General features: G+C 49.3%; 2 protein-coding genes across 2 annotated transcripts in view; one reads left to right on the forward strand and one right to left on the reverse strand.

The window, feature by feature from the left end:
- SLA (Src like adaptor) overlaps window positions 1-23,695 on the reverse strand; it is a 32,852-nt gene extending 9,157 nt beyond the window's left edge. Inside the window, exons 1-4 of the mRNA XM_060035309.1 lie at window positions 23,625-23,695; window positions 12,419-12,559; window positions 3,247-3,346; window positions 2,332-2,418 (exon numbers count right to left, since the gene is read on the reverse strand). Of these exons, the coding sequence (XP_059891292.1) occupies window positions 2,332-2,418; window positions 3,247-3,346; window positions 12,419-12,479 (248 nt within the window). The 5' untranslated portion in view covers window positions 12,480-12,559; window positions 23,625-23,695. The remainder of the gene's footprint in view (window positions 1-2,331; window positions 2,419-3,246; window positions 3,347-12,418; window positions 12,560-23,624) is intronic.
- The window catches only part of TG (thyroglobulin), a 241,949-nt gene that overhangs the window by 161,015 nt on the left and 54,553 nt on the right, over window positions 1-26,381 (forward strand). The gene's annotated exons all lie outside the window — the stretch shown is intronic.

Below are 26,381 nucleotides of genomic sequence, written 5' to 3' on the forward strand. Positions count from 1 at the left end.
CCACGTGATGCCCCACCTTGCATTCATTCTATTTCCTCCTTGTCTTCTCTTTTCAACATATTTTAAACTCAGTTGTCATTGCATGATGCATTTCCATACGTTTCTTGCTTTTTTTTCACTGAACAATTAAAAAAAGCAGTTGTAATACTGTAGTCCAGCTTTTCAGTGTAATGTTCACCTTCCAGAGGAGAGTGGGCACTTTGAATACGCTTTAGAAAGCAGCTCGGGACACAAAGGAATCTGTGTTCTAAAGGGAAGGCCCTTCTCATTTTTCAGACCAGGCTGGGCCAGATCTCAGCGTGGAAGGAAATGCTGTTAGCAGCTGGCTGGTGTGTACTCGGAAGCAATTGTACATCCTTTTTTAACTGACTCTGTTTCAATGAACGTGCCCTGGCTTTCAATCACACGTCTGGATGAGTGCATGCTGTGACCAATATTAACACTCTGCTGTTTCTCACTCTTTAACATTCCCTGTGGCATGAAAGCGGGCCGTTGACGGGGCTGGCTGAGGGCTCCTGAAGCACCGTGTGTGAGAAGACATGCAGGCATAACATCCCATACCGTTTATTTATGTACTGGTCTCCAAGAAAGATTTTGTTACTAAGATCATGATGACACCATATTCGGCCAAATACTTCAACTATTCCCTTAGGTCTCCATAGTATATGGCATATTAATTATTGCAGCATACATGACATTCATCCTTTCAAGTCCTTACATGAAATTCCACTTATAAATATGAAGACAATAAAACAATGACAGTAACAACAGCCATGCATGAATACTAATTATCGGCCACATACCATATTAAGCACTTGAAATCTAAGCCTCATATTAACCCCCTACGACAGGTAGTAGTATCTCTCTTTCACCGATGAGGATACTGCAGGTCAGAGCGATTAAGTAATTTATCCAAGTTACCCACGTTGCAACTTATAGAGCTAGAATTGAGATGCATTTTTCGAATTCCATAACCGCTATGCTGCAACGCCTCTCTTCCTGTTATATATTTTAAGAACATTTATTGCATCTGCTAGATTGGAAGTGCTATAGTGTCAGGATTACATCTTATTCATCTGGGTTCCTTACTCCCTGCTCCTGCCAGCATTCAGCGCCACATCTTCAACATGAAGGTATCCATGCACGATTGCTAAGTGAATGGATGGATCAATGACACACAGCTGATGAGAAGAGTTCCATGACTCACTTCTCTTTCAGAACATAACTCTCATAGTAGCTACTGCCCCATCTCCACTCAGCTTCGTCATCCTAAGCACAGAGACAATTTTGGGTATTCATCATCAAAATCAGTAACACTGCAATGAATTGCGCTGAATTCTATGCTTCAAATATTCAGGCAGTTTGCTCTGCTTCCCCAGGTGAGCAGGTGGCATGCAGAGTCCTTCTCTGACTGTAAGGAAGTTATTTCTGGATCCCTCAAATGGAAAGTGGAGTTCCCTTCTCCCTTCCTATATGCCAAGGTCTGGCCTTGGTAGCTCGACAGATGAGGAGACTGTGGCTCAAGGAGGTTAAGGAAGTTTTGCGAGGCCCCACCAAGGAAGCAGGGCTGAGACACACCTGTCCTGGCCTGGATGTGCTGGCCACCAGGGCCACCCGTCATGTCACAACTGCAGAGGAAAGCAACGTCCTTGCTTTCTCATCTGCTGTGCCCAATTATTTAAAGGGTCTCCTTTTCTGCTTGACTTCTCCATTTGTCAGGTTGGGTACGTAAGCATTTTTGTCAGAGCCTGTTCTCTGTGTTCTGGATATGATTTGGTAAGAATGTAGCTACTACGTATTGAGTGCTGATGGTAAAGCCAGGCATGGTTTCAAGAGATCTCCATGTATTATCCTATCTCATTTTCCTAACAACCCTAGACTTTGGTCCCATTACTGTATATTATTATTCCTATCATTCTATACTATGATCTCTATTTGACGCGTGAGGAAAGGAAACTGATTCTTAGAATGTTGAACAACTTGCCCACTGTCACACAGCCAGTAAGTGACAGAGGCAGGGTTTGAACTTAGACTGACTTTTGGCTGCTGCATCCTGTGGTCACAGTTCCTGAATCCTTATTGCTACAGGAACACCGCATTAGAGCTGCAAGGTCCATCATTTGTCTTACTATTGAGGAAATCGAGTCTCAGAGAGGGCAAGGTTAGCCCAAGGTCGCACCATTCCTTAGGGACTGAGCTGAGAGTAGAAGTGACCCTCTCGAACCAATACTTTCCTTTCCACTGTCCCAGGCTGGGATCTCTCTATGCAGATGTCTGAGTCACTTGCATAAAGATTATGCTTTATTGATGCTATTTTGGAAATGTACTCACCCATGGTAAACTCTGGCCACACATATTCCAGGAATGTAGCTCTCTCGACCAGTGCTAAGGGAAATGGCTTTCCACCAGCCCCCTTCACTAGAAGGACAAGAACAAATAAAAAAGAGTGAATAAGGGAGTGTCAAAGTGAATGAACGAATGAAGAGAGTAATCAGATTTAACCTGGGATACATTGGGATGTTCCTTTTTTAAGGTCTGTCAATGGCCATGTTAACTGGAATTTCTCCCTATGAAAATTTAGTTTTTAAGTGTATCTCCCCCATTCTGAGCTAACAGGAAATCTTCCCACAAGTTGGCAATAGCCACCTTTCAGGGATGAGCAGATGATGTTTCCAGCTGATCTTCCACAGTTGGAGGCTTTTTAAAAATAAATGTTTGCTATGCTGAAATAGACCCTGAGATTTAACCAAGATAGTTTCACATGTCTACATCAATGAGGATCTAAATAAAAGGTGCTCAGAGCCCCTATTTCTTTTATAGCCTATTTCAAATCATGGAGAGACAACAGGCTAGAAGGCAATACCTTTCTGTTTATCATCAGAAGTTTTTTTCAGACCTCTGTGTCCTCTTTCTGAGTCTGCACTAATATATAGTATCAACCCTGTCTGTGTCTGGGAGATGAGGCCAACATAAGAAGAAGTCGTTGGATCATAAAGCGCCTCAAAAGCCAAGTTAAGGAATTAAATTTTATCCATCAGGCAATGGGGAGCCATGGAAGGCTCTAGAGTACTGGCAGCACTAAGGAGGATTAAGCATTAAGGCCTGTTGTATGGGCCAAATTTCTCACCTCACAACAGGACCAGGGCCCATGTGGAAATGGACAGCTATAGCTAAAATCTAATGATTCCCACCAAAATCGAGTTCTTCTTTTGGGGGCTTTGTAGAAGTTTTGGAAAGCTCACTCACTCAGAAATCACACGCAGTTTCTCCCCACGGCGGAATATCGGGGGGCTGATGTCAGGAGACGGGTAGTCACTCAGCACAGCCAGGAAGTCGCTGTCCAGTCCTGGGGAAACAAAGGCAAAGGGGATGTAGAGGCAGAGGTAAGATCTTCCTGGGGACTTTTCAGCTAAAGACACTTGATTGTTTTGAAACAGCAATTTTCAGCTGATCCTCCTCTCTTCAGGGATGGTGAGACAGGATGCTTGAAGGAACCCAGAGGGTCAGGTGACCTACTCTCATGATCAAGCCTGCCCTGGCCCTGACGTTCTCATCTGAGAAATGGGAATCCAGAGGTCCTTGAGCTGAGGTCATAAGATCTGACTCCATGGTCCGCCCCTGTGTCTACTGATCCATATAATCTTGGGCAAGTCCTAGAATGCCTCCTAGCCTTGATTTTCCCATCTTTAAAATGGGGCTAATAATACCTCTTTCCAGGATTTTTTTTATGAGATAAGATGAAAGTATGTAGCAGCAGCCATGAATAATGAGATGCTGTGAAAACATCCCATCTTATTACCATCACCTCAGGTACCCTCCTTGGGGCTTGTGGGCCCCATGTCTGCAACGTATCAGGGTTGGGGTGTCGGGCTTAGGCTCTGTGAGTTCTGAGGACCCACCAGGGTCAGGAGATATTAACTCTGAAGCTCAACAAAGCCCTTCTTCCTTGTAGAATGGAAGGTACCGTGTCGGGAATCTACTTAATAGGGACTTTTGCTGGGGAGGGAAGGTGAAAGAAATATTAAGTACTCATCATACACATGTTGAAAGTAATTCTGGTGAAATTTTGAAAAGGAAAGCATGCTCTTTCGTTCATTCTGGTTCAGGTGACTACAGCTTACTGTAGACCACAGATAAAGAGATAGCATGAGAGGTCACGTTCTGACACTAAACAAAGCCTTGTTTCACAGCCTTAGTGATTTGCCGTAATTCGGATCCCTTAGCTGCAGGGGAATATCGGGCTATGTCTCTGGGGAAATAGCATATCCTACAAATTGGCAAATTCAGTCACTGTTTGCTGGGATGTTGCGTTGATCAGTCTGTCTGCTGGCTGGGCATCTGAACTCAAAATTCTGGGTAACATACCATTTATTCATTCATTTGCCAGTTATTTATTGAGCACCTACTGTAGGCCAAGCATGGCGAACAAAGCAAGCCAAGTCTCCCTGCTGTCACGGAGCTCACATTCTAGAGAATACGCCACTAATGGGGGGAGGGGTCATTCCCCGCCCCCTTCACCCCAGCCAGCACTTGGGCACCTCAGGCTTGGTGGCCACTTTCTAGGATCCAGACACCCTCATGCGGGACCTCTAGCCCCTGCCCCTTAGAGCCCACATGTCCTGTAGTCTCCAACTCACATGTCCCCTATCAGACTAAGTCGAAAGAGAGCTTAAGTATGAGGATGAATAAGAATAAATGAGAAACGAGTGATCACCATGGAAGAGCGCACTCAGACAGATTGTTCACTTGGGGAAGCTGAGTCACAGGCAGTGAGATGGAAATCAAGTGATTCACGGTGGCCACAGTCAGTGAAAGCAGGGAGGGCTCATGAGAAGGAATGGAGTCGCCGGGGAAGGGCTGACAGTGAGGCCTCTGACCTTCCCTGAGCCTGTGCGGAGGCCTCCCCACACTCTGCTTTGCTATAAAAAGAGTTCTTCCCTTGTGTAGCTCTGGCCCAGTCCAATAATTAGAGGTGGCACTGCAGTTGGGCTTGAAGCCCGGAGTCCTGAGTTTTAATAAGGGATGGGTCCAGACTTGGTGGGACACGAAGCCTATACACATTTGGAGGTCCTCTTTAAGAAAAAGAGCACGAAATTGCAGATACGGTGTTAGGTAGGGGCCCTAGGAAGGTGCTGGGCAGTGAGTGGGTTTGACCAGCTGCCCGGTAAATCGGCCCCGGTTCTGAGGCTGATTTGCCACTCTGAGAGTGGACCCATTTTCCCCTCTGAGGTGTGGGTTAGTCTGGGAAATGAGGGGTTGGAAAATGCTTTCATGATGGAAATCTGTCCTTCCTGGACTAATTGCTCCCAAATATGAAAGGACCAGTTAGTAACATGGTCTCCACTGCCTCTGAAGCTGTGAGATAGGCCATTGTATGCTTTTCTCAGCCAGCCAGGTTCCCTCATCCTCAGAGCCTGTGAACAGTCTGTTCCCTCTGCCTGAACTACACTCTGCTGTCCCCTTTCTCATCCTTCCCACCTCTATCAACTCAGAAGTCACCTCCCAGAGTGGAGGCTGGTCTGATGCTCGGGAGAGGCCCAGCCCTCCTCTTGTACCCCCTCTTGGGCCCTGGGCTTTTCCTTAGAGGCAATTAGCCAGGGTTGTGTGTGTGTTTGCATTTGTGTGGCTATCAGGGAATGGCTGTGAACCTCAGGAGGAGCTGTCTTGTGGCCCCTAGCCCAGCACCGGTCCTGTCCCACCCAGAATGCCCAAGGCAGGTTTACCAAATGAAGAGGTCCCCATGCTACTAGGACCTTGGAAAGCGCTACTGGGCTAAGGTTTTAAAGGGTCCAGGAGAAGGGAACCTGATCTGCAGCAGGCAGCATGGGGTGGGGAGGTCATCACAGAACCAGCCCCTTTTGAAAAACAAGTGTGGAAATGAGAGGCACAGCATTTATCTGTGCCGATAATGGAAACTTGAAACACGTTGTGTGTCTACAAGAGGGGCTGGGCCTTTGATCTCTGATTCAAGAGTAAGGCTGTGAAACAGAACAACTGTCTTTTCATAATGCTAAAAACAGAAACAAAAACAAAATCCCATTATAAAAAAATTGTTTCAATCGGGGAAAACAGGCTTAAGGGGATGGAGAGTTTCAATTTTACAATAACAGAGTTGAGTTTCCTGTGGAATTTTCATAATAATGATTTTTTTTATAGCTATGACACAAACATTGCTGAGAAAATCTTGCAATGGAGCTTCCGCTTCAAGGTTATGGCCTTTGCGTGGTCATTTGCCAGGGATTTCAGGTCCATCCCTATCACCTTTTTCCCCAGCATTGGAAAAACAGAAGGCAAAGTCAGTGGAAGATAGAAAGTTCAGTTTGTACTTTTGTGGGAAGGGCGGCCATTCTAAGTAAGGTCGGGGGCCAGGATCCCAGCTAAGTCTTCCCTGAGCTTAGGTCCCTACGGTGAAATAAACGCAAGATAGGAAATTTAAGTTCGCTCATAAAGTTCAAACACATTATTATGGACTTCTGGAGCCCCTGGCTTTGTGGAGAGCAGAGCTTTTGAATTAAGTCAGATAAATGAGTGATACAGGGAAGCGGAGCTCACAGGAAGCAGATGGGATTATGGCAGACTCAAGATAAGGAAACAGATTAAGTGAAGAATAGTGTGCAGGGCAGACAAAAGAGAATCCAGGGAGAATTTTCGGGAGAGAGAACCGGCTTTGAAATAAATCAGGCCTGGCTTGAATTCCACCTCCTCAACTTAATTGTTCTGCGAGTTGGAGAAGGATTTATTTTTAACCAATCTGAGCTTGATTTCTTCATGTGTAAAACTGGGAAATATCAAAATGGGCTTCATCTGATTGGGTTAGGATTCATGAGGAAGTGGCTGTATAGAGCCTGCCTCAATCAGTGGCAGCTGGTATCATGTTTATGGCACGGGGTAGGGTTATCATGCCGTAATCCAGGCCAGTCTCAGCCAGTAGTGTTCTAAATTCTGAAAAGCCTCTAGTCCCATAAATTTGAAAATATTCTTATCTTCTAAAAACAAACTCCGTTTGCTGAGAACAGAAGATGAAATTCAAGAGACCAAATATTGGTGATAGCTCAACTCAGAAGTGAATCAGATTGAACACTGCACAAAAGTGTAAAATAGGAAATGAATCCAAACAAGGAAGGAGACTGAGGCAGAACTTACTAGCCACAAATATTACGTGGTCAAAAGAGGACAGGCCCTTTTTCTGCATTATTATTCCTTAGAGTAGTATTATCATTTCTTTTAAAATGCTGAAAACCTTTTAGTAGATCCCATTTATAACCATCTTGCAAAAGCAGCCATTCTTTACTTCCTTTGCTCCAATACAATGCTGTGGAACATATATTCTTATTTAAAGGGTGAAGGAACCAAGGCTTGGGGGCATGTTAGGAAAACGTCTGGGGGAGAGCATGAGGGTTTCCAAGCTCACAGTCGGGTGCCTAAGCCACTCAGGCCTTTTTGAGACGCAGTTACCAGGCTCTTCCCAGTTGATCTTGACCCCTGACAGGCTGAGACAAAGGCTGATGTGAGGGAGCCTTCAGAGCTGGCACAAGGAGCTCAGTGCCGCCGGCAGGAGAGGAGTAACCAACCCAGTGAGTTCAGCTTCTGCTTTTGCATTTCCTTGAGTCATGCTCAAACTCACGGCCTCGGGAGGGGTGAAAGCAGACCTTACTTTTAGTATCTTTTACTGGAAATACACCCCCCACCCCCCAAACACACACCGAAACAATAAGACAGGGCTAGGCAGACTGGCCTGATAGAAGATCTACTGAGTTCTCTTGGTTACCACGAACCATTTGTACCTGTGGGTCCTGTATTACGGGCTGGAAAGTGAGACCCAGTGGCCCAGAAAGCTCTTGGCTTCTCCATCACTCAGATGGGGCAGAATGGGACTGAGCAGACCTCTCAGACAGTACAGCCAGGTGGAGAGTCTTGCCAAGAACACACAACCAGTAAGTTGAGGGCCTCGTTTTGGAACCAGGTAACCTATCAGCAGAGGACGCAGACTCCGTTCTTGATGACCTGGTCTTCTCCTGGTCACAACTGAGTACCACCTACACTACCACTTACTTAATAGCATTTCTCTTCATGTTAAATTCAGTTTCAAAAAACCTTTAGTCCCCTCCTAAGCAATGTGAAATCAGGGGTTTGATGGACTAATCATAATTTGTATGGTATCCGTTAAGTATACGAACGTTGTACATTCAATATAAACGTTGAATTATCATGTTGCACCTAAAGCCATAGTATGTACCAGCAGTGGGGTGAGTGAGACCGGATGGGAAACCTGCATCTAGTCAAAGATCTGACGCGGTTCCCGTCTGTGTCCCTCACAAGGGCGCTTGAGTGTCTGTGTCATTAAATCTGGTGACCACGCTCTCTCTCACTCCAGAAAACACATGTGCTTCTTGCAAGTCTGTCCCCTCCAGGCACGTGATGCGTGGGTGAAGAGCGGGGACTAGATTCAGGCCACTGACTTCAAATCCCAGCCGTATGGCCTCGGGCAAGTAACTAACCCTGTTCGTCCCTCAGTTTCCTCAACTGCCAAGTTGAAACGATAATCGGGATCACCCCTGCACTGTGTGAGAATCCAGGGTGTCTAAAGCACGTGGCATGCGCAGGCACATCCGAGCACCAAGTAACTCGAATTACCCCCATGTTACCAATGAGGACAGAGAGACACTAGGGAGACAGCTGGCTTCTCTCTCTCTTTCTCTCTCTCCTTGTGTGCTGGTGTAGGGGTAGCTCTGTGGTCTGCAAGTTTTAGGGGACTTAAGATGCACCGGGGGCTTGTACGAAATCAGGTGTGCGGCTCCCTCCCGCCACCCCAGGATTCCCACAAGCAGGTCCAGGGTGGGGCTCAGGAATCTGCAGTTTTGATGATTACCCAGGGGATCGAGGCAGGTGGTCTGAGCACCACTCTCTGAGAAGTATTCTGCTGTCTCTGAGGTTCCCTGCCCCCTCTTCCTCCCCCAGAGCCCCACCCGCCCCTCTTTCCACCCACCCTGGCAGCACCCTTGATGCTATGTAAATGCACAGTTTAGCATTATTTCCATCCTTGCACAGAAGGGGGTCTGGGTTTGTGTCACCACCTCTGCCAGTGAGATCTCACTTTTGGCCAGGGCAATAAGAAGATAAGGAACGGGGAGGGGAAAAGATCACAGCAATGTGACTGAATGCTCTTTTTAAGGTGGAAATATGCTATTTCCCTACTCCTTGGGAGTTCCCTGGCTCTCATTCAACTTTGTACCGCCTATGTCGGGCCCAAAACAGGAGTCTGAACCATGTGTAGAATTTGCAGAGAAAATGAGCTGTTTGGGATGATTTGGAAACAAGTCACGGAATCCCCAATTCTATCACTTTAAAACTTTTTTGGGGGGAAGGCCATTTAGACACAGCCTAGTACAATCAGATAGCCTTAAATGGAGTTAAATTAAAAAAAAGTTCTTCTACCCACACGTATCAGGTAGCTGCTTTGTGCTGCCATTGCTGCTGGGGGGGTCGCTCTGATCTCCACGTGAGAGCCTCCCTCGTGGGAGGCTGTGTGACTTACCTGTGGTCAGGTAGCTCCCAGGGGACAATACGAGAAGCCCAACAAGGCCATTTGACTTCCAGACCTGCCCTATTTCCATCAAGCCCTGCTACCTCTCTGGGTTTGTGATATTCATCTCTGGGAACCAGACTAATCAGGAATGTTCTTGAAAGCTTAGTTTAGGAGAAAACCGATGGGCAAACCCGTATTCCAAAGCATTCACAATCCTGCTCAGGACACTTGTTGATCTAGAAGTCCACAGGTTGGCCTCCTGCTGACCCCTGTGCGGGGCCTAGGGCCTCAGGCCCACCACTCAGGCTGATGTCAGAGGAAGCACTAATTGTTTGTTGGCCCAAAGCAATGCACTCCCGCATGACCTCCTAGGTATTTGAGACCAGTCAAATGAGTAAGCAGGAGTGTTACCTGAGAGGTGCTTGTTCCATGAAAACCCACATTCTCTACATCATTTGAATCAAGACTAATTAATGTAGCATCAACTGTACCACCTGTCCCTTATTCAACTAGGTGTCAGAGAAAAGAGGAAATCAAGTCAGGACCGATCGCAAAGGAAACTTCTCAGGGGCGGGGGCTGGAAAAGCCGCCCCCCGCCAGCGCTTGATGTGGTTGTGCCTGGGTCACACACTGGGTGCGACCTGGGGAATTCTCCGAACCAGGGGGCGGAGGGGCGGGGAGACCCCTCTCCCTCCTCTCTAGAGGTGACCTCCCACCCACGCAGTGGAAAAAGAGAAACTTATTTGATGATGATTTGCATTGAGAAAATAAAGGCAAATGGGCAAGTCCTTGGAGGCCCGTGTTTTCATGGGGTTTGCTCAAGCATGCCGCCCCTGCCAGCCCCGCCAGCCCCGTGGGAGGGGCGACCACACACGATGGGCTCGTGGGCGGTGCCTCCCCTGCCCTGGAGCCGGCGCCCTGGCCTGGCAGTGTCGGTCCTCCAGAAGTGGCCATGACCAGAGGAGGAGACTGAGACTTGAGCTGGGTTGGAGGAGGTGAGGGAAGGGGCCCAGGTCCTCCCCCACGGCAGCAGGAGGACTGCACACAGCTCTGAGCTTTGCATCGGAGGGAAAAGCTTCCCCCGCTCGCTCGGGGGACCCACGGCGCAGCTCCAGCTAATCACGTGGTCCCACCTCCGGGAACATTCTTCCTGTCTTCCCCCACTTCTGTCTGGGAGGGGTATCGAGGAGCTGGAAAGGAGGGTTGCTAGAATCGCCCCGCATTTTACTGGAGCCGGGGACAGAGCAGGAAGGTCTGTGCATGGTCACTTGGGGACATCTGAGGAGTCATGAGACTGTGCATAAGTTGGGGGTCTCCACTTTGGAAAAAGTGAGAAGGCGGCTCCTTTTTGAAGGGCCCCGGAAGTCACGGAGTGAGTGGCAGGTAGCGTCATGGCACCTGGCTCCTTCCCCGCTCCGCTCATGGGGAGCTGTGCTCGGCACGCACCATGCTGGGCGTCTGTGCCTGTGAACGTGACCCAGTTCAGTGCTGCAGGGGATATGGTGGAACCAGGTGGGGTCACCCCCATTAGGAGGGAGGGACCAGGCCCCAAGTACTGTGATGTAAGGTGGGAGGCCCAAGTGTCCCAAATCCCCCATGACTCACCCTGGGGACACTGATGGGTCACCCATCCTCCTGACCATCCCCTTCCTAACTCCTCAAGGACCCACAGGTGCACCCACACTGTCCTGCTAGGAAATAAAGGAGAGGGTGTTGGTGGCCACCAGCACCCCTGAACCTGGAGCTCGATGGCTTTGCTCTCAGCCTTACATGAGCTACAAGGAAATTTTAATAATTAAATTCCTATTTTTTAATTTGTATTGTTTGAGTTTCAAATTTATAATCTCTAATATCATAAATGCTTGCATTATGTTACATGCCTAGATCATCATTGCGGATGTCCCCTCCCAGCTCTCGGGCCATCCCTGAACGAGACTCTGTAGCTTCGGGGGAATGGCTCAGCCTGGCATCTCTGGGAAAAGCTGATTCTTGTCATCCTCAATTAACCCATCACATTGTGCCTTCCCCCTAGAACGCCTGTCCCCTGTGATCCTACCAATGGACACAAGGATTCCTTTACTTTCAGGAAGATTTCCTAGGGCTAGTGGCTGGCTTCGTAAAGTTACACTGAAAACACTCCAGCAGAGCTTTGATAACATTATACACCCATGATAATATCATATACCCATGGTAGTATCATATACTCATGATAGTATTATACACCCATCATAATATTATATCACAGCTGGCAGGCTATGGTACGAAAGAGCCTAGGTTTCAGAACCAGACCCACCTGGGTTGGAAATCTGACTCTACCAATAGCTAATATACAAATTACATTTGCTTTGTGGGCCTCAGTTTCACCACCTATAAAATAAAAGGATCAGGGCTTCCCTGGTAGCACAGTGGTTAAGAATCTGCCTGCCAACCCCGGGGAACACAGGTTCGATCCCTTGTCCAGGAGGATCCCACATGCCGCGGAGCAGCTGGGCCTGTGCGCCACGGCTGCCGAGCCTGTGCTCTGGAGCCTGTGAGCCACAGCTGCTGAGGCCCGTGTGCCTGGGGCCCATGCTCCGCAACAGGAGAGGCCACCACAATGAGAAGCCCACGCACAGCAACGAGGACCCAATGCAGCCAAAAATAAATAAATAAATTTATTTAAAAAAATAAAAGGATCGAACCAGCTGCTTCAAAGGTCCATCGCAAAGTGCCAGTGATTCGGCATCCTTCCAGGACACCATTGTGGATCTTTTTTTAACATTTAACTACAAACATGTTAACGCAAGCAAAGCGAGAGAGACAAGTATAAGGAAGCCCAACGTACCCACTGCCCTGTTTTAACAGCTGTCAGCACCCGCATTGCCCCGTCTTCGCCAAAGAAGCCAGACTTACCCTCTGGGCTAGGCAGAGGCCTCTCGGGAGGCGCCGGGGTAGATCGCATGCTGTTTCCCATTTTTCTCTCTCCCCGGGCTGTCGAAGCCACTCGAAGCCAATGGCTCAGGGGATCCACACGGAGAGTGAGCCACGAGCCCTCTGGGTGGAGAATGACCCAGTTTAGAGTACATCCTGCATCATTCTTTCAGGCAGCTCACTTCTTGAAAGGCGGGTGTTTTTATGTGAAGATGAGATTCGTGAAAGTTGGTTACATTTGTGCAGCTCTACTTCTTTTATCAAGGGAATGACAGAGAAAAACCGCAGAGAGGGAAGTTGCTAGCAAGTGCTGTCGGTGGAGAAAGCTTCCATTCCTCCGCACGGCTGACAGCAAGCAGCCGGCAGTGTTTGTGTGACAGACTGAGTGCCTTTCAGATCCCCCCACCCTGGCTCTCCTGAGCCCTGACCCTCAACTCTCAGGGTCCTGGCATTCGGAGCTCTTAAAACTCAGGAGTTATGTGGCTCCACAACCAAAAGGGGGTGAGAAGAGGGTACTTTCTGTTTCCACTTTCTCTCTTCTGTTGGAGTTTCTCAACATGCTCTAAGCAACGGTGACAAGTGAAAAACCCTGACAATACAGTTTGTTGGCTGCCTGCTTCCCGTGCTGCTACAGCACTCTGACACCTGCTGTTACTTTTGATTATCATAGAATCTCTGCATCCCTAACCCCATTTTGCAGAAAGGAAAACTGAGTCTCAGAGAAGGTAAGGATTTTGCCCAAGGTCACACAGCATGTAACCGGAGAGCTGGGATTTGAATGGCTGATGCTAAGTCTCCGGTTTGTTCCATAATGTTCAAATTCTGGCTCTGCACGTGCAAGCTAGGTGACCTCGGGCAAGTTCTCGACCTTTTCCTGACTGTTTCAGGGAATAATAATAAAACAACATTGGGTTGTGGCTGCAACGTTAATAGATAAAGCCTGTGAAACACTTAGAACACAACCCGGCATAAAATCCTTGTAGGTTATTGCCATTTACTGTGTGTTTTCTGTTAGTCCATAGTGAGAAAAGCTTAAATTCTGGGTCTTTGTATAAGTATTTTGGAAAAGGACTTAAGTGATTCCAGCATAGACGTGTCCTCCCAGGCTGCTTGAGGCACAGAGAAGAAGGCCACATCCTTAGACAGAACTATGCCTGTCTCCTGGGGACAAAGACAGTTGATGGGGCAGAATCCCCCAGCCGGTGTCCAGCCCACTGGGAAACTTGCATTCCACCCCATTGTCTGTCTCCAGTTTAAGAGCAATGCCTCATGAGTTTGAAAGGGTCCCAAAGTCAGCTAGTCCAACCCCCAGCCTGGCCTTACATCCTTCCTTTATGCATTACAGTTTCAGATACTGGAAAGATGGATGCTCTCAGAGCAAGGCCTTTCAGAGGCTGAGGGAGGTCTGCAGCGCTTCCTAACTGGGGGGAGGGGATACCTGGTATATTATGAAACAAGGAAAACCAGAGTGAGTGTTCTTTGAAAGTTAATCTATTTTAACTACTTACATGGACAGTTTATCACTTACAACTCAAGCCAAGAGATTGTAGTATCATTGTGCTGTTCCCAAGATAATGGCAAGACTTGCAAAAACTGTAAACTCATAATGCACTGCAGAACATGTGGCTGGAATGGGCCACATGCTCAAATGAGGAGGCCTGTCTTCTGAGCCTGTTGGTCTTTGTGACTGGACACAATGGGCGTAGTTTAAGGGTGAGGCCCCTCCCGATGCAAGGTCAGGGCCCTTCCTGCAGGTGGGGCATGTTTTAACAGCAGCACCCTGGCTCCAGGGGGCAAGGACGAGTTTTCTTTGTCCCTGGCCGGTCCCTGGTCTGGTGTAGGCACTCCCAGAAATGTGCTCCCCAAAAAGTGCTGGGGAAACCACACCAGTGGAGGGACTGGCAACCTCATTCCCTGCAGTTCAGCGTCTCCTGTGCAGGACCCTGAGCCAGTGCCCGGAGGAAGGCGGCCCACGGGGTCCCACCCGGAGGACAGGGAAGGCCACCGCCTCTGGGGCCCCACCTGAGGTTGGTCCAGGGAAGGAGCGAAGCAAGCAGACTGCCTGGGGGGCCAGCGCCCCACATGAGATGCACAGATGTTCGAGAGGCACCTGCTGCCTCCGTCCTGCTCCCAGTGCCTTTCTAGAGCCCACAGTCTCCCCAGTCCCTCAGCCTCCCTCTCTGTTATCACCAAGGCCTTCAGGCCTCTAGAGAAAGCTCTCAGGACAGGTGGAGGAGAGGCCCTGGCAGCCCTCTCGTGCGGAGATGACTCTGAAATGTGTGCTGGCCTCACCCCTCACTCTCCCGAGGGTCCTCACCGCCCGCCCCGTCACCTGACTCCTAGAACAATGCCACTCTGCTCCCTGCAGCCTGATGCTTGGCCTCCACGATCGGCTAGACCCCAGGACTTGCGCCTTTCACCCCCGACCAGAGCACCAATAGGCAGGTGAGCTCCCACCCCTGCAGGCATCCCAGGCCCCTTCTCTGCAGCTTGTCTTAGCCGTCCACCTACTCCGTCTTCTCCCCGAGCCACTTCCAAGCGACAGCCTCTAGCCATCATGTCCAACACTGGTCTCTACACCAACAACTCCAGAAAAGTCGTGGGGAGAGACTTTGTTATCTATCCAAGTGAATTCTCTCTGTCTAACAACTTTATAATTCTTCTCTGGCATTTGTGTGCTATTTGGAGGAGTTCAGGGAATCCAATATAGAAAAACAAAACAAAACAAAAGATTGAAAATTGCATTTTACAGATGGGAAAACTGAGGTCCATCCGAGGAAAGAAACATACCCACGGTCTCGAGATGAGAAAGTGGAGTGGAGGCTGGGAGCCCGGGTTCTCGGTCCTCTCCTTGTTTCTGTCTGGCAGGTGGGCGCAAGCTGTGAGCAGGGGCTGGGCTGGGCTGCAAGCACTGTACCCTGCCCGCGCTTTTCAGAAAAGCTCATCGGTCCAGCTGCCCCTTAGAGGTCTGCTCGCTGGCTTCCTACCGACTCCAAGTAGGAGTGAACTCATCTGAAAGAGGCTTTGATTTGAGAAGAGCGGAAGTGCCTCCAGGGACTGAGAGCTGGGGTCTCCCCAATGAAATGACTGAACAATCTGATTTAATCTGTGACAGTTTTATGCAGTGGCTGGAGGTGGGAGCGAGGGTATGAGAGACAAATGCTTCTAGAAACAATAAGGAGAGAGCCACAGAGAAATGAGTTAATTAACATTGGCTGTGAACAGTCTTGCTTTCCTTCTCCCTTTTCTTTGTGATGTCAGAGGATTGAAACTGGCCTCCGCCTCTTCGTTTTCCCCCAGTCTTTGGACCAACGCTTCTTTTTCTCTGCATGACCTTGGGCCCCAGTTTACTCTTCTTAAAAATGAGATGAGTGGAAAAGGTGATCTCCAAAGAGAGAGCCACTGAATCCCTTTCAATTCTAGCAATCAAGACTCAGTGACCTTTGGAAAATTATTACTAAGAGAAAAGACCCACTGTCACTTTCTTATGAAGTCCCATTAGACAGAACCCAAGCCTTGTCTTTACATCCCTCGGGATCCAGGCCAGGCAGTTCAGGTGTGCTATATGCCCACCTCCTGGTGGGCAATTAGCAGGTGCCACTGCCTTTTATCTTCCCAGCATCCCAGGAGGCAGAGTTTCCCAGCTCACCTTCTCTGTGTAGGGGTCAGCCAGTTAGCTCCCCTGCCCACACACCTGGGGCTGGAGCCCCGGAGACCAGGGATGCAGGGGCCTACCTTCCCCTCCTGGCTTCAGAGCCCACGTCCTTTTCCCAGGGCCATGCTGCCGTCTCCACTGGAAGCCAGGTCCCCGAGGGACTCTGTTCAGCAAATGGCTGGCCACCCTTTGAGCGGACACCTGGCGTGGAGAGGTCACAGGAATGTGGGCTGTGCCGTCTCCAGCTGGTTTCTGTTTGACCAGATCAGGGATCCTTTTGTCACGTGCTCTGCGTTATCGTGTGGACACAGGGGCTCAGACTTCTCAGAGCCTTCCACTCCCAGGGCAGCATCCCAGGACAGCTCTGTGCATCTTATCCACTTGGTGCTTCTAAAAGCCAGGCCTCGCTGTGGGAAAGGAAGTAACCTGAACCCCTTCATCGTATGGCAAGGGGGCGACAGCTCGAGGAGCCCCAACCAAGGGAAGGCAGGTCTGGGACAGTTGGGAAACCTTGGCGACAGTTGGAATGTGAACACCTACTTAGGGATGGAACCCTCCCTTTGGCCCTAGGTATTTCTTCCACAGAGTGTGACAGCGGGAAGCCCACCCACGTGACCTGCTTCTAAGGTGTGGGAGCAGATGGCCCGGGTGGGGACCCTCTTCACCCGTCACATCCAACCCCCCACAGCAGCACCACCTTAGGTGCTCAGCCCTTCCTCTGCCAGGCACCTGGCTCAGCATTGTACAGCCTTCGTCCCCTGGGTGGCTCACAGCAGCCCTGCTCTACAGGCGACATAAATTAAGTAACGTGTCCAAGGTTATACGATCAGTAAGAGGACAAATGGGTTTTAAACCAGGTCTGCCTGACCCCAAAACCCCTGCTCTCAACTGACCATGAAATGCTGTCCTGCTTCTCTGCCCTCTGGTCCAGCCCAAGAACTCAATGGAAAGTGATTTTGAAAGGTCATCAAAGCAAACTTCGGGGACCATAAACTTTAGGGTGAAACTTCAGTCCAGGGGGCTCAGAGGTCCCGAGGGGTCTCTTGGATGTCAGGTGGCAATGTTTGGAAGCCCAGGGCTGGGGATCTGGCTGGGAAGGGCGGGCGGGGCAGGAGGGACAGGAGAGAGAAGCCAGTTAGGGCCTGCTCAGGTTCAGCTATCATGGCCACTGTTAGGTCGCCTGGCATGGTCAGAAGGGCAGGAGTGAATCGTGTGGGATGTTTTCCAGCCTTTCAAAGCATTGTTTTAAAGAACTATTAATGCTATGGGGGAAAAAAAGAACCCAAAACAAACAAACAAAACTCGTCATGTTCATACTATCTCAATTTTATAAAACTTTAACATGCATATGCATATATGTAGAAAAATATTAGAGGAAATTATTGCCGAGATGTTTCCAAGGGCTCTCTCTGAGTAGTGATTTTATAGGTGAATTTCTCGATTTCGTATTTACTCCTTTCTAAAATGCCCCGATTTTTCTCCCATGTGCCTGAATTGCTTTTATAATCAGAAGCAGAACTAGAGAAGAATGAGGGTGCCTTGCAAAGAGGGTTTTCAAAGCAAGCAAGCCTGAGTTCAGATTCCAGCTCCCTGGCCTACTGGCTGTGTGTCCTTTAGCGAGTTATTGCACGTCTCTGATCCTTGATTTCCAAATGCAGACATTTGAGATATTAATACATGCCCTGAGGGGTTATTCTGAGGATTAAATTAAGGTCATATTTAAGCAGAGATAAGTTTGGTAAGATGGGATAGCTACGGATTTACCCACGCTGGATCCCTTGGGGGTACTGGGTGGCCAGCTAGGTCACCAAGCTTGACCTAGCTTGAGCAGTCCTTCCCCTCCTTGGGCCTCGTGCAAGCTTGAGCAGTCCTTCCCCTCCTTGGGCCTCGGCTTCTCAAATATGATGGGGAAAGAGTTGGGCCAGACAATGGCTCACAGCCCTTTTGCCTCAACTACCGTGCCCCCCACCCCCTGCCCCGTGCCCCGTGAGTGGTCCCAGGTATCCGCCCAACTGCCTTGGTACTTGCTCAGGGCTGCCTGTGGTCTGCCCTCCGCACCAGGGGCAATAAGAGCTGGGACAGGGCCTTAGCATCGGTTGGCTCCCCTGCCAAGGATCTCGCAGGATTTCCGGGGGGCACCCCACCACATCCTGACCTCGCTTGGCAGGTGCACCACCCCTGTGACCCACATCGTTCCCTGCTCTCCTCTCCGGGCGGGTGCAGCCACAGGCGTGTCCTCCCTGCCCCCCAGGCCCACCTTCTCCTCCTGATGCTCCATGGAGAAGGAGGCTGCGATACGGTCTGCTGGTTGAAACCTGTTTTAACAAAATTGCCCCAGAAGCTCCACATGAAAAATAGATCAAAGCAAGCTGCCGGTTGGAGGCTGGGGACTCAGCACTCTTGCTCCTTTGTTTCTCCTGATAGGACTCCCTGATCCTAGGATATCATAAAGCACCAACTGAAACAGAGCAGTTCAGTGCCCTCACATTACAAAGAAAAGGCTCAGAGAGGGCAAGCCATCAGCTCAGGGTCGCTCAGTAAGTTTGGATAAGTGCTATGACCCCCTGTCCAGCACCCTGTCCACCACAGAGAGCCATTGCCCATTTGCCAGCACTGACCCACATGTCCACGAGCCCCTTCCACCCTCGGGTGTCTGGAAGGGGATCTCATATGCCCTCAGGATAAAAGGGAGGCTTGGCTTTACCCTAAGACCAGGGTGGATGCATCCTAGAAAACAGTTTATGGTCATTTTAGGATGTCGTAGGAAGAAGCCAGATTTGGGACCTCTTGGTGCTGGGGCAAATCTCAGTTTCACCTCTTAGGAAGTCACTAAACTTCTTTCCACTGTTTTTTGTTTGTTTTTATTTTAAAAAACGAGCATAACCATATCTGCCTTGCTGGATTTTTCACGAGTAAGGATTAGAGAGTAGGTGTTACAAAACGAGCACATTGCGGGGCAGGGGCGGGGGGCTCTCTGTGGCTCAACTCTCTGCTGACAATAACTGTGCTACAAGCAAGTGCCTTCTCCCCAAACCTACGGGATCCATGTGAGCACATGTATCCATCCATCTGCCCGCCCGTGCATCCATCTCTCCTTCCCTTCATGGCTTTTAACACGTCATTGAAGCAAAATTTCACATTTCCCCATTTCTTTTTTTTCTAGATCAGCTTTTCATACTCAGAGTCCCCCCGCCACAGCCAATACCCAGGGCTGGTGGGATATGGTACCTCCAGTCTGTGAGCCTGCTGGACACTGAACACATCTGACAAAAAATGGTCCAAATGAGGTTCAGGCCCCAGGCCGGGTCCTGGATACCCTCATAACCTATAAGCTAACAATGAGAATCCTTGGCAATGAGAAAGCAGGCGTAAAGACAATTATTTTGATGTTAGATCACACAGATACACAATTAGACAGAATGGGACAACAGTGAATATGAAATAGGCTTTTCCTTTCATTTCAAATCTGGATGCTTGGGAAATGCAGGACTCCTTAGAAAGAGGAGGGCATCTGGACACGTGGGCCCAGGGATCATGAAGTTAGTGATTCCTCTATTACATCGCTTTTCCCAGCAAGACTTAGTTTTGCTTTTGGGTCATACACACGAACCACCAGCAAGGCTCATAAGCTTATGGAGCGAGATGAAAATTCATATCTTGCCTCCTAACGGCATTTGCATGTGCTGAGCCCCGCGTGAATCACTTGTCAAAACACACAGGTGCCCGGGGTGAGGACCCCCGAGCTACTCCTTTTCAGCTCACCATTCCATCCTTATCTCTTCGTCGTCACCTGAAGTAGATTATGATTCTGACACTCACTTCTGTGATTGTTTGATGAATGACTGTAAGTGCCGTGAAGACAGAAGTCTGTTTTCACTCAGAGCTGGAACACGGTAGATGTTCCATAAGGAAATAAAAGGAATAGATGGAAACTGAGGAGACACTGTGCCTGCGAGAGACACGCCACCGTCATTATGCCTCTTGTATGATTGAGGAAACCCAGGCCAGAGAGTGTACATCACTTGTCCGAGTTTATCACCAAGCTGGTAAAAGAGAAGGCAGGGTTTGAACCCAGGCGTCTGGCTCCAGAGCCTGACTCTTAAATACTCTGCTCTGAGGCATAAGGAAATGGACAGACGGTTCCATAAAGCTGAATCGACCCCTTTTTATGACAAGATCACGGCACTTGTGTGCTAGAGGGTCAGGTACATCACAGGTGTTCAGTAGATGGACCAATAGGCATATTGATAAAGTGGTATGTTGGGAAGTGGGTCCTGAACCCTGGGTGCTTAGAAGTTCTGTTCAGAGGATGTATTTTTTAGCTGACTGTCCATGTGACTTGGAAGGTCTGGAGTCTGGAAGAGTAGGGGAGATAGCACATCTGTACTTTGAGAAGGAGCGCGGCCGCCTGCCAGGGTTCACGTGAGAACTAAAAGACTTCAGTGACAACTGGTTCCCCTCTGCTCTCTGTCCTGGGCTCGGTCCCCTTCGTGGCTCACGCCACTGTTCGTCATTATGTATTTGTTTCTTTAACAACCCCAGGTTATAAACTCCCTGAGAACACGATCCCATGTCTATTATACTGCTCAATGAAAAATCATTACCTAGCAGGTGCCTGGCACATAGTAAGCGCTCACTGAATTCAGTCGAGTGGATAAAATTACCATCTACAAGTACCCAGCACAGTGCAGGCAGGCGGGGCTGTGCTTTCAGGGGCAGCCTGACCCTCTCAAGGTGGCCCTCTGCCCCTGAGCACAGTTGGGAGGACGACTCCCACTTTCTTCTGAAGCTCCTTGAGTCTCCCCACCTTCCCTCCCCCCTCCCCAACCCTGAGCCCCCCGGCCATGGTCCCAGCTGCCTGGATGGTGCCAAGGAGGGAAGTGTGACTTTGCAAAGCTGTTTGACAAAAATAGTGAGCCACTTTGAGGCCACACAGTTTCTGTCTGTAGCTCAAGTTACCGTAATGAAATGAGACCCCTCCCTTCGTGGTTCTCAGATAGGAGGAAGTGGTTCGGACCCAGTGTACTTATTTCCTTTGGAACTCTTGGGGAGGAAGGAGAGGGAGGAAGTCAGTCACACAGTACAGCCTCAACGCATATTCATTAAGGGAAGGAGAGATGGATGCACGGGTGGGCAGATGGATGGATACATGTGCTTACAGGGCCCTCACGTTGGCTGACAAGAACCAAATGCTCTAGCCTCACATGCTGGAAAATTTTAATGAGAATTTTAAGCTCCAGCTTCTTTCAGAGCTGGGGGAAATAAATTCTTGCTGAATGTCAAATGAAAAATTAAAACCCAGCAGCATCTATTAATGCAGGAAGCTGATTGGGGTTTATTGAACTGAATCATTTCTAAGTCTTTAAGAAAGATCCACTCCCCTTGGAAATACATCGCCCGCACTCGAAGCTCAGCGTGGGGAAATTTTTTCTGTAATAGGAAAATGATTTCAGTGCAGTACAAACCTACCCATCCCATGTCTGTTTCACGTATATGAGATGGAGGAACACTTAGAAATAAGCGTTCAGAAAAATCATGAAGGAATGTCCAGGTCATCGGCTGTGCAGTTTGACCCATCATATTTAACACAGTCTGCTACTGTTTACTGCCTAGGGGTATACAAGTAACTTGGGGTACTTTAATTGTCTGGGTTAGGAATAATATTAATAGCTGCTATTTAGTATTTAGCGTCTCCTACATACTGTATATAATTTAAACTTCTTACTAACACACACGGAAGCTGGTCTTCTTTTTACGAGGAAAAAACTAACCCTCAGAGAAGCAAAGTAACTTGCCCAGAGTCACTCAGTTAGTTCACTGGCGGCTGACCCAGAACGTTGGCCCAGGTGTAGCTGATTAAAACAATGGGTTTCCCTGGTCTTACTTCCCTGATTCTACATCCGTTTAAGATGCAGGAGTCTAAATAGCTTTCAGTCTGTCTGTTCCATCGTTTGTTTTTTTTTAATTACTACTTTTCTTGAAGTTTATTTAACTTATTTTTTATACAGCAGGTTCTCCTTAGTTATCTATTTTATACACATCAGTGTATCCGTGTCAATCCCAACCTCCCAGTTCATCCCACCACCATCCCCGCCCCGCTTTGCCCCCTTGGTGTCCATACATTTATTCTCTACATCTGTGTCTCTAGTTCTGCCCTGCAATCGTTTTTTAATATTATTACTGTTATATTTGTCAGAGCATGTTAAGCACTCTTGAATAACATTTTTCCAACTGGAGACTATAGATTGCACCAGATTTTGCCAGAACTTTGATTTGGCCTTACCTCCCCAGTTTTAAAAGGACCACAGCCCCAGTTTGCGGCACCTTATAGCAAACTACAGAAAGACGATTTGCAACTATGGGGTGTTATTTCTCCTAAGACAGAAGCACTGCTTTAAAGACACACTTTCCTCCTTCCCACATCTGCTCTCGCTGAGGTAAGGCTCCCGCTTCCCCACCTCAGCCGTTGGAGCCCTCAGAGGCTCTCGCCAGCTGTGTGACTTGGATGAATCACCAAGATTCATAACCTCTCTGAGCCTCATTTTCTCATTTGTCAAAAGCAAATAATCATCGTAATCTTACAGGATTGTGCCGAGGAGTGCAGGAGAAGAACCTTTCATGCAACACCCCTCCCCTGCCACTCAGCTTGGCAGACTCTTTCCCTTCACTCTGCGTGCATAACCCTGATTCAGGACAGTCTGAGGCCAAAACCCAGGTCATTTCCCTGACACCAGGCTCTCTGGACATCTAAGAACCTAAAAAGATGTGGAGTGTGCCGCACTCCTGAGGGGATTCTGGTTCTCCCAGATCTCTTCTACTCCTCACATCTTGTTTTCAGGTTTTATGTGCCTGGTGTGTTTGCCCTTCCTTTAATACTGCTCCTGCCCTGTACACAGCCCACCTGCTTGGATCCTTGTTGCTTATTATCATCCGCCCTCGTTGGCATCTTCCCACAGAAGATCCACACTCCCAAACTCCTAGAAGCACTATTGTGATGTCCACCTGCCTGCACGTACCTTTAGACATCATGACTCCACACTGATAGCATTTATTGAGCACCTACTATGTGTCTGAAACTGGCTTGGGCACTTTGCATATGTCAGCTCATTTCATCTGCTCGATACCTGTGTGAGTTGGGTACCATTATTCCTGCCTCACAGAGGAGAGAATGAAGGCCTGGAGAGGTTTAAATGTCTCGCCCAAGGTCACGCTGCTAAAAAGTCTAATAGCGAGCAGGAGAGCCCTCGGTAAGAAGCCTGCTATGTGCTAGGATGTTCTGCGGCTGGAAAAAACCTTCTCTGGCAGGAGCGTGCCCGTCCCAGCTCTCCCAGCCCTTCCTGCCGTGCGGTTCCCCATCACTGAGCAGCCACGACGTGCCAGCCGCCGTGTTAGGTGCTGAGCCTCGCTTGGGACCAGGCTCTGCCTGTCCTCCCAGAGCACATCTGTCTCCAGAAAGTCCACCTGCTACCAGCTGTGTGTCTCTGGGGTCCTGAAGCCTCCCCCGCCCCAGCCCCCCCATGTCCCCCCAGATACCTTCAGCAGCTGGGCATGGTCTCCCCTGGGAGTAGCTGAAGCAGGGCCGCCAGGAGCACCATCACCGCCTCTCCATCAGCTGCTGCTTCTGCGGCAGGGTGAGCCTTGTGCGGTGCTGAGGAACCCATGCTGTCAAGAAGCGCAGTTGCTAAACCAGTTACAACTTCCTCTGCTAGAAACAAGAGAGGCTTGCATAAGGCAGGTTCCTGTTTTCAGCAACGGCACCGAGCAGACTTCTCTCTGTAAGGACAGGGCAGATAGCAGCATTGTTCATTTTTTTTTGACAAAGCACTTGGGAATATGGGCAGCTTGGTTCTAAAAGTCTGGGCCACGCTTGGCTTTCAGACACTGGAACTTTTTGTCTCTAATTAAAAGGCAGAGGAGGCCAAGAGGCTGCTCTCACAGTCCCCAAAGCTCCCTGGGTCCAGGGAGGCTGTAGTTCAGAGCTGCAGCTTCTCTTTTCTCAGTTTATTGATGTCACTGCCCAGTGGACCCTGGAGCAGAGCTTCTGGCCCTGGCTCCGCTGTAGATGAGTTTTTAATTGGCAGAGTCTTGAAATAGTGGGCATCAAAGACCCTTTACAGAAAGGAGCAACCCACCAGCCTTCCCAGGGAGGCGCACCACCCCTCGGCTGTGCTACAACCAGAAGAAACTAGAAGGGTTATGAAAAATAATCAGCTTCTCCAGGTTTCTGCTTCAAGTTGACTAAGAAAACGGGGTAACTGAATGTGTGATGCTGGATCCTGGATCAAGGGAGAAGGACTAGAAAAACATTGGGATGGAGGTGGGGGATATTCAAATATATACGGCATGTTAGGTCACTTGCGTCGATGGTAATTGTCCTGGGCGTGAGAATGACATTATAGTTATGTGAAGAAAGTGTTAACTTCTGAGTATTTAGAGGTCAAGAGGCATGGTGTCTTTAACTTTCAAATGGTTCATTAAAAAAAAAAAGGGGGGCTTCCCTTGTGGTGCAGTGGTTGAGAGTCCGCCTGCCGAAGCAGGGGACATGGGTTTGTGCCCCAGTCTGGGAAGATCCCACATGCCGCGGAGCGGCTGGGCCCGTGAGCCATGGCTGCTGAGCCTGCGCGTCCGGAGCCTGTGCTCTGCAATGGGAGAGGCCACAGCAGTGAGAGGCCTGCGTACCGCAAAAAAAAAAAAAAAAAGAAAAAAAAAAAAGAAAACACACACGCATACAAAGAGAAAGAGAATGAGAAATGTATTTGAGAAATGAGAAAGCAAATGTGGCAAAATGTCATACTTTGTCCATCTAGGTGAAAGGCATAGGTGCACTGTACTATTTCAACTTTTTTGATGGGTCTAATAATTTTTAAATGATAGTGTACAGCTCCCTGTTCATAGCATGTGAGTCTCAAGCAGGAAAGCCCAGGCACATGGGGCGCAAGGGCTTGTTGGTGGCAGAGATGGAAGCTGCCGGGATGCCGACTCCAGGCGGCCCGCCCAGAGTCACCTGCGTGAGCTGGGAACACCAGATGAGTTCCCTCTGAGAGCCCTGGCCCAACCCGTGCTTCACAGAGAAGACAGAGCATCCAGGGACTTGCCCAGAATCACACAGCTGGTCCCCAAGCAGAGCCAAGGCCAGTGTCACGGCCCCAACCCAGCAGGGCCAATACGGCCAGCGGGAACAGTCATTTAGAAACCTCTCTCGGTGTTGTTCTCGAAGATGAATTAAAAACACCAGGGCTGCTTCTAGATTTAGCAAGAACTCTGCACTAGAGAGAGGATTCCTTAGACAACTCGTAAAAGCCCCTGCTCTGCACAGGGCACCCTGGGAAGGTGCAGAGGAGATGGTGCAAAGACTGAATGGATGATTCGCCTCGATGGGGAAGAGCGGGTGCGCAGGGAGAGGCAGAAGTGGAGTTTTTTTCCCCCAGAATTCACACAGAGGAGGAAAAAAGGTTTAGATTGATAGTCAAAAGTCATGCGCTTTCGGCAACTTTTCAAAAAATATTTACTGAGAATCTATTGTGAGTTAGACTCTGAATCCATTCCCTCATTCAATCATTTATTCAATGAAGTTTTCCAGGCACTGGAGTTCAGCCGTGCATGAAAGCCCCGCCCTCACTGAGCTGATTACCTCCTCCAAGGAGCCAGGGGATAAGGACTGGACTATAGTGACTGTCAATTCCGGTGACTCTACAAGGAAATGACATGGCCAGCGTGATAGAGGGGACCGGGGTGGGGGGTGGGCCCTCTGTGCCATTGGCTGAGACCCGCGGGGGTGGAAAAGGAGCCGGCCTTGACACAAGCTAGGGGGTTAGAGGCCCATGCAGACTCTGGAGGGTAGGGGAAAGGCACAGCGGGCCTTAAGGAAGCTTCGAGTCTGGTGGCGGAGGCCGACAGCAGGCAGGCAGGGACCAGAGAGCGGTCTCCATTGAAGGCAGCAGTCCACACCCAGGAGAAGCTGCTGCGAAGGAGAAGCCCAGAATTTGGAGCCGCGGGAGCCCGGGTGGCGGGAACCACTGTGCCCATGTCCAGGGGGTGACTAGGTAGCCTGGGACTGTTGCTGACTTGCCCTGGCCCTGGTGTTTCACTACCTCCCTGGCACCCCCGTGGTGACCGCGCCGAAACAGAACGTGTGTGAGAAGATGTTCTTGAAGCTGTCAACCGCGCTGCCAAGAATGCTGGGCTGCAGGCCGAGCAGGGGGTCCGGAGGTCGGAGCCCACCCTTAGCAGGGGCTGCCCCCACCAAGGTCCTTGAGGATAAGTCTGGGGTCGGCCCTGGCTGGGTGACCA

The sequence above is a fragment of the Delphinus delphis genome, chromosome 17, assembly GCF_949987515.2.
Source record: "Delphinus delphis chromosome 17, mDelDel1.2, whole genome shotgun sequence".
NCBI classification, from domain to species: domain Eukaryota; kingdom Metazoa; phylum Chordata; class Mammalia; order Artiodactyla; family Delphinidae; genus Delphinus; species Delphinus delphis.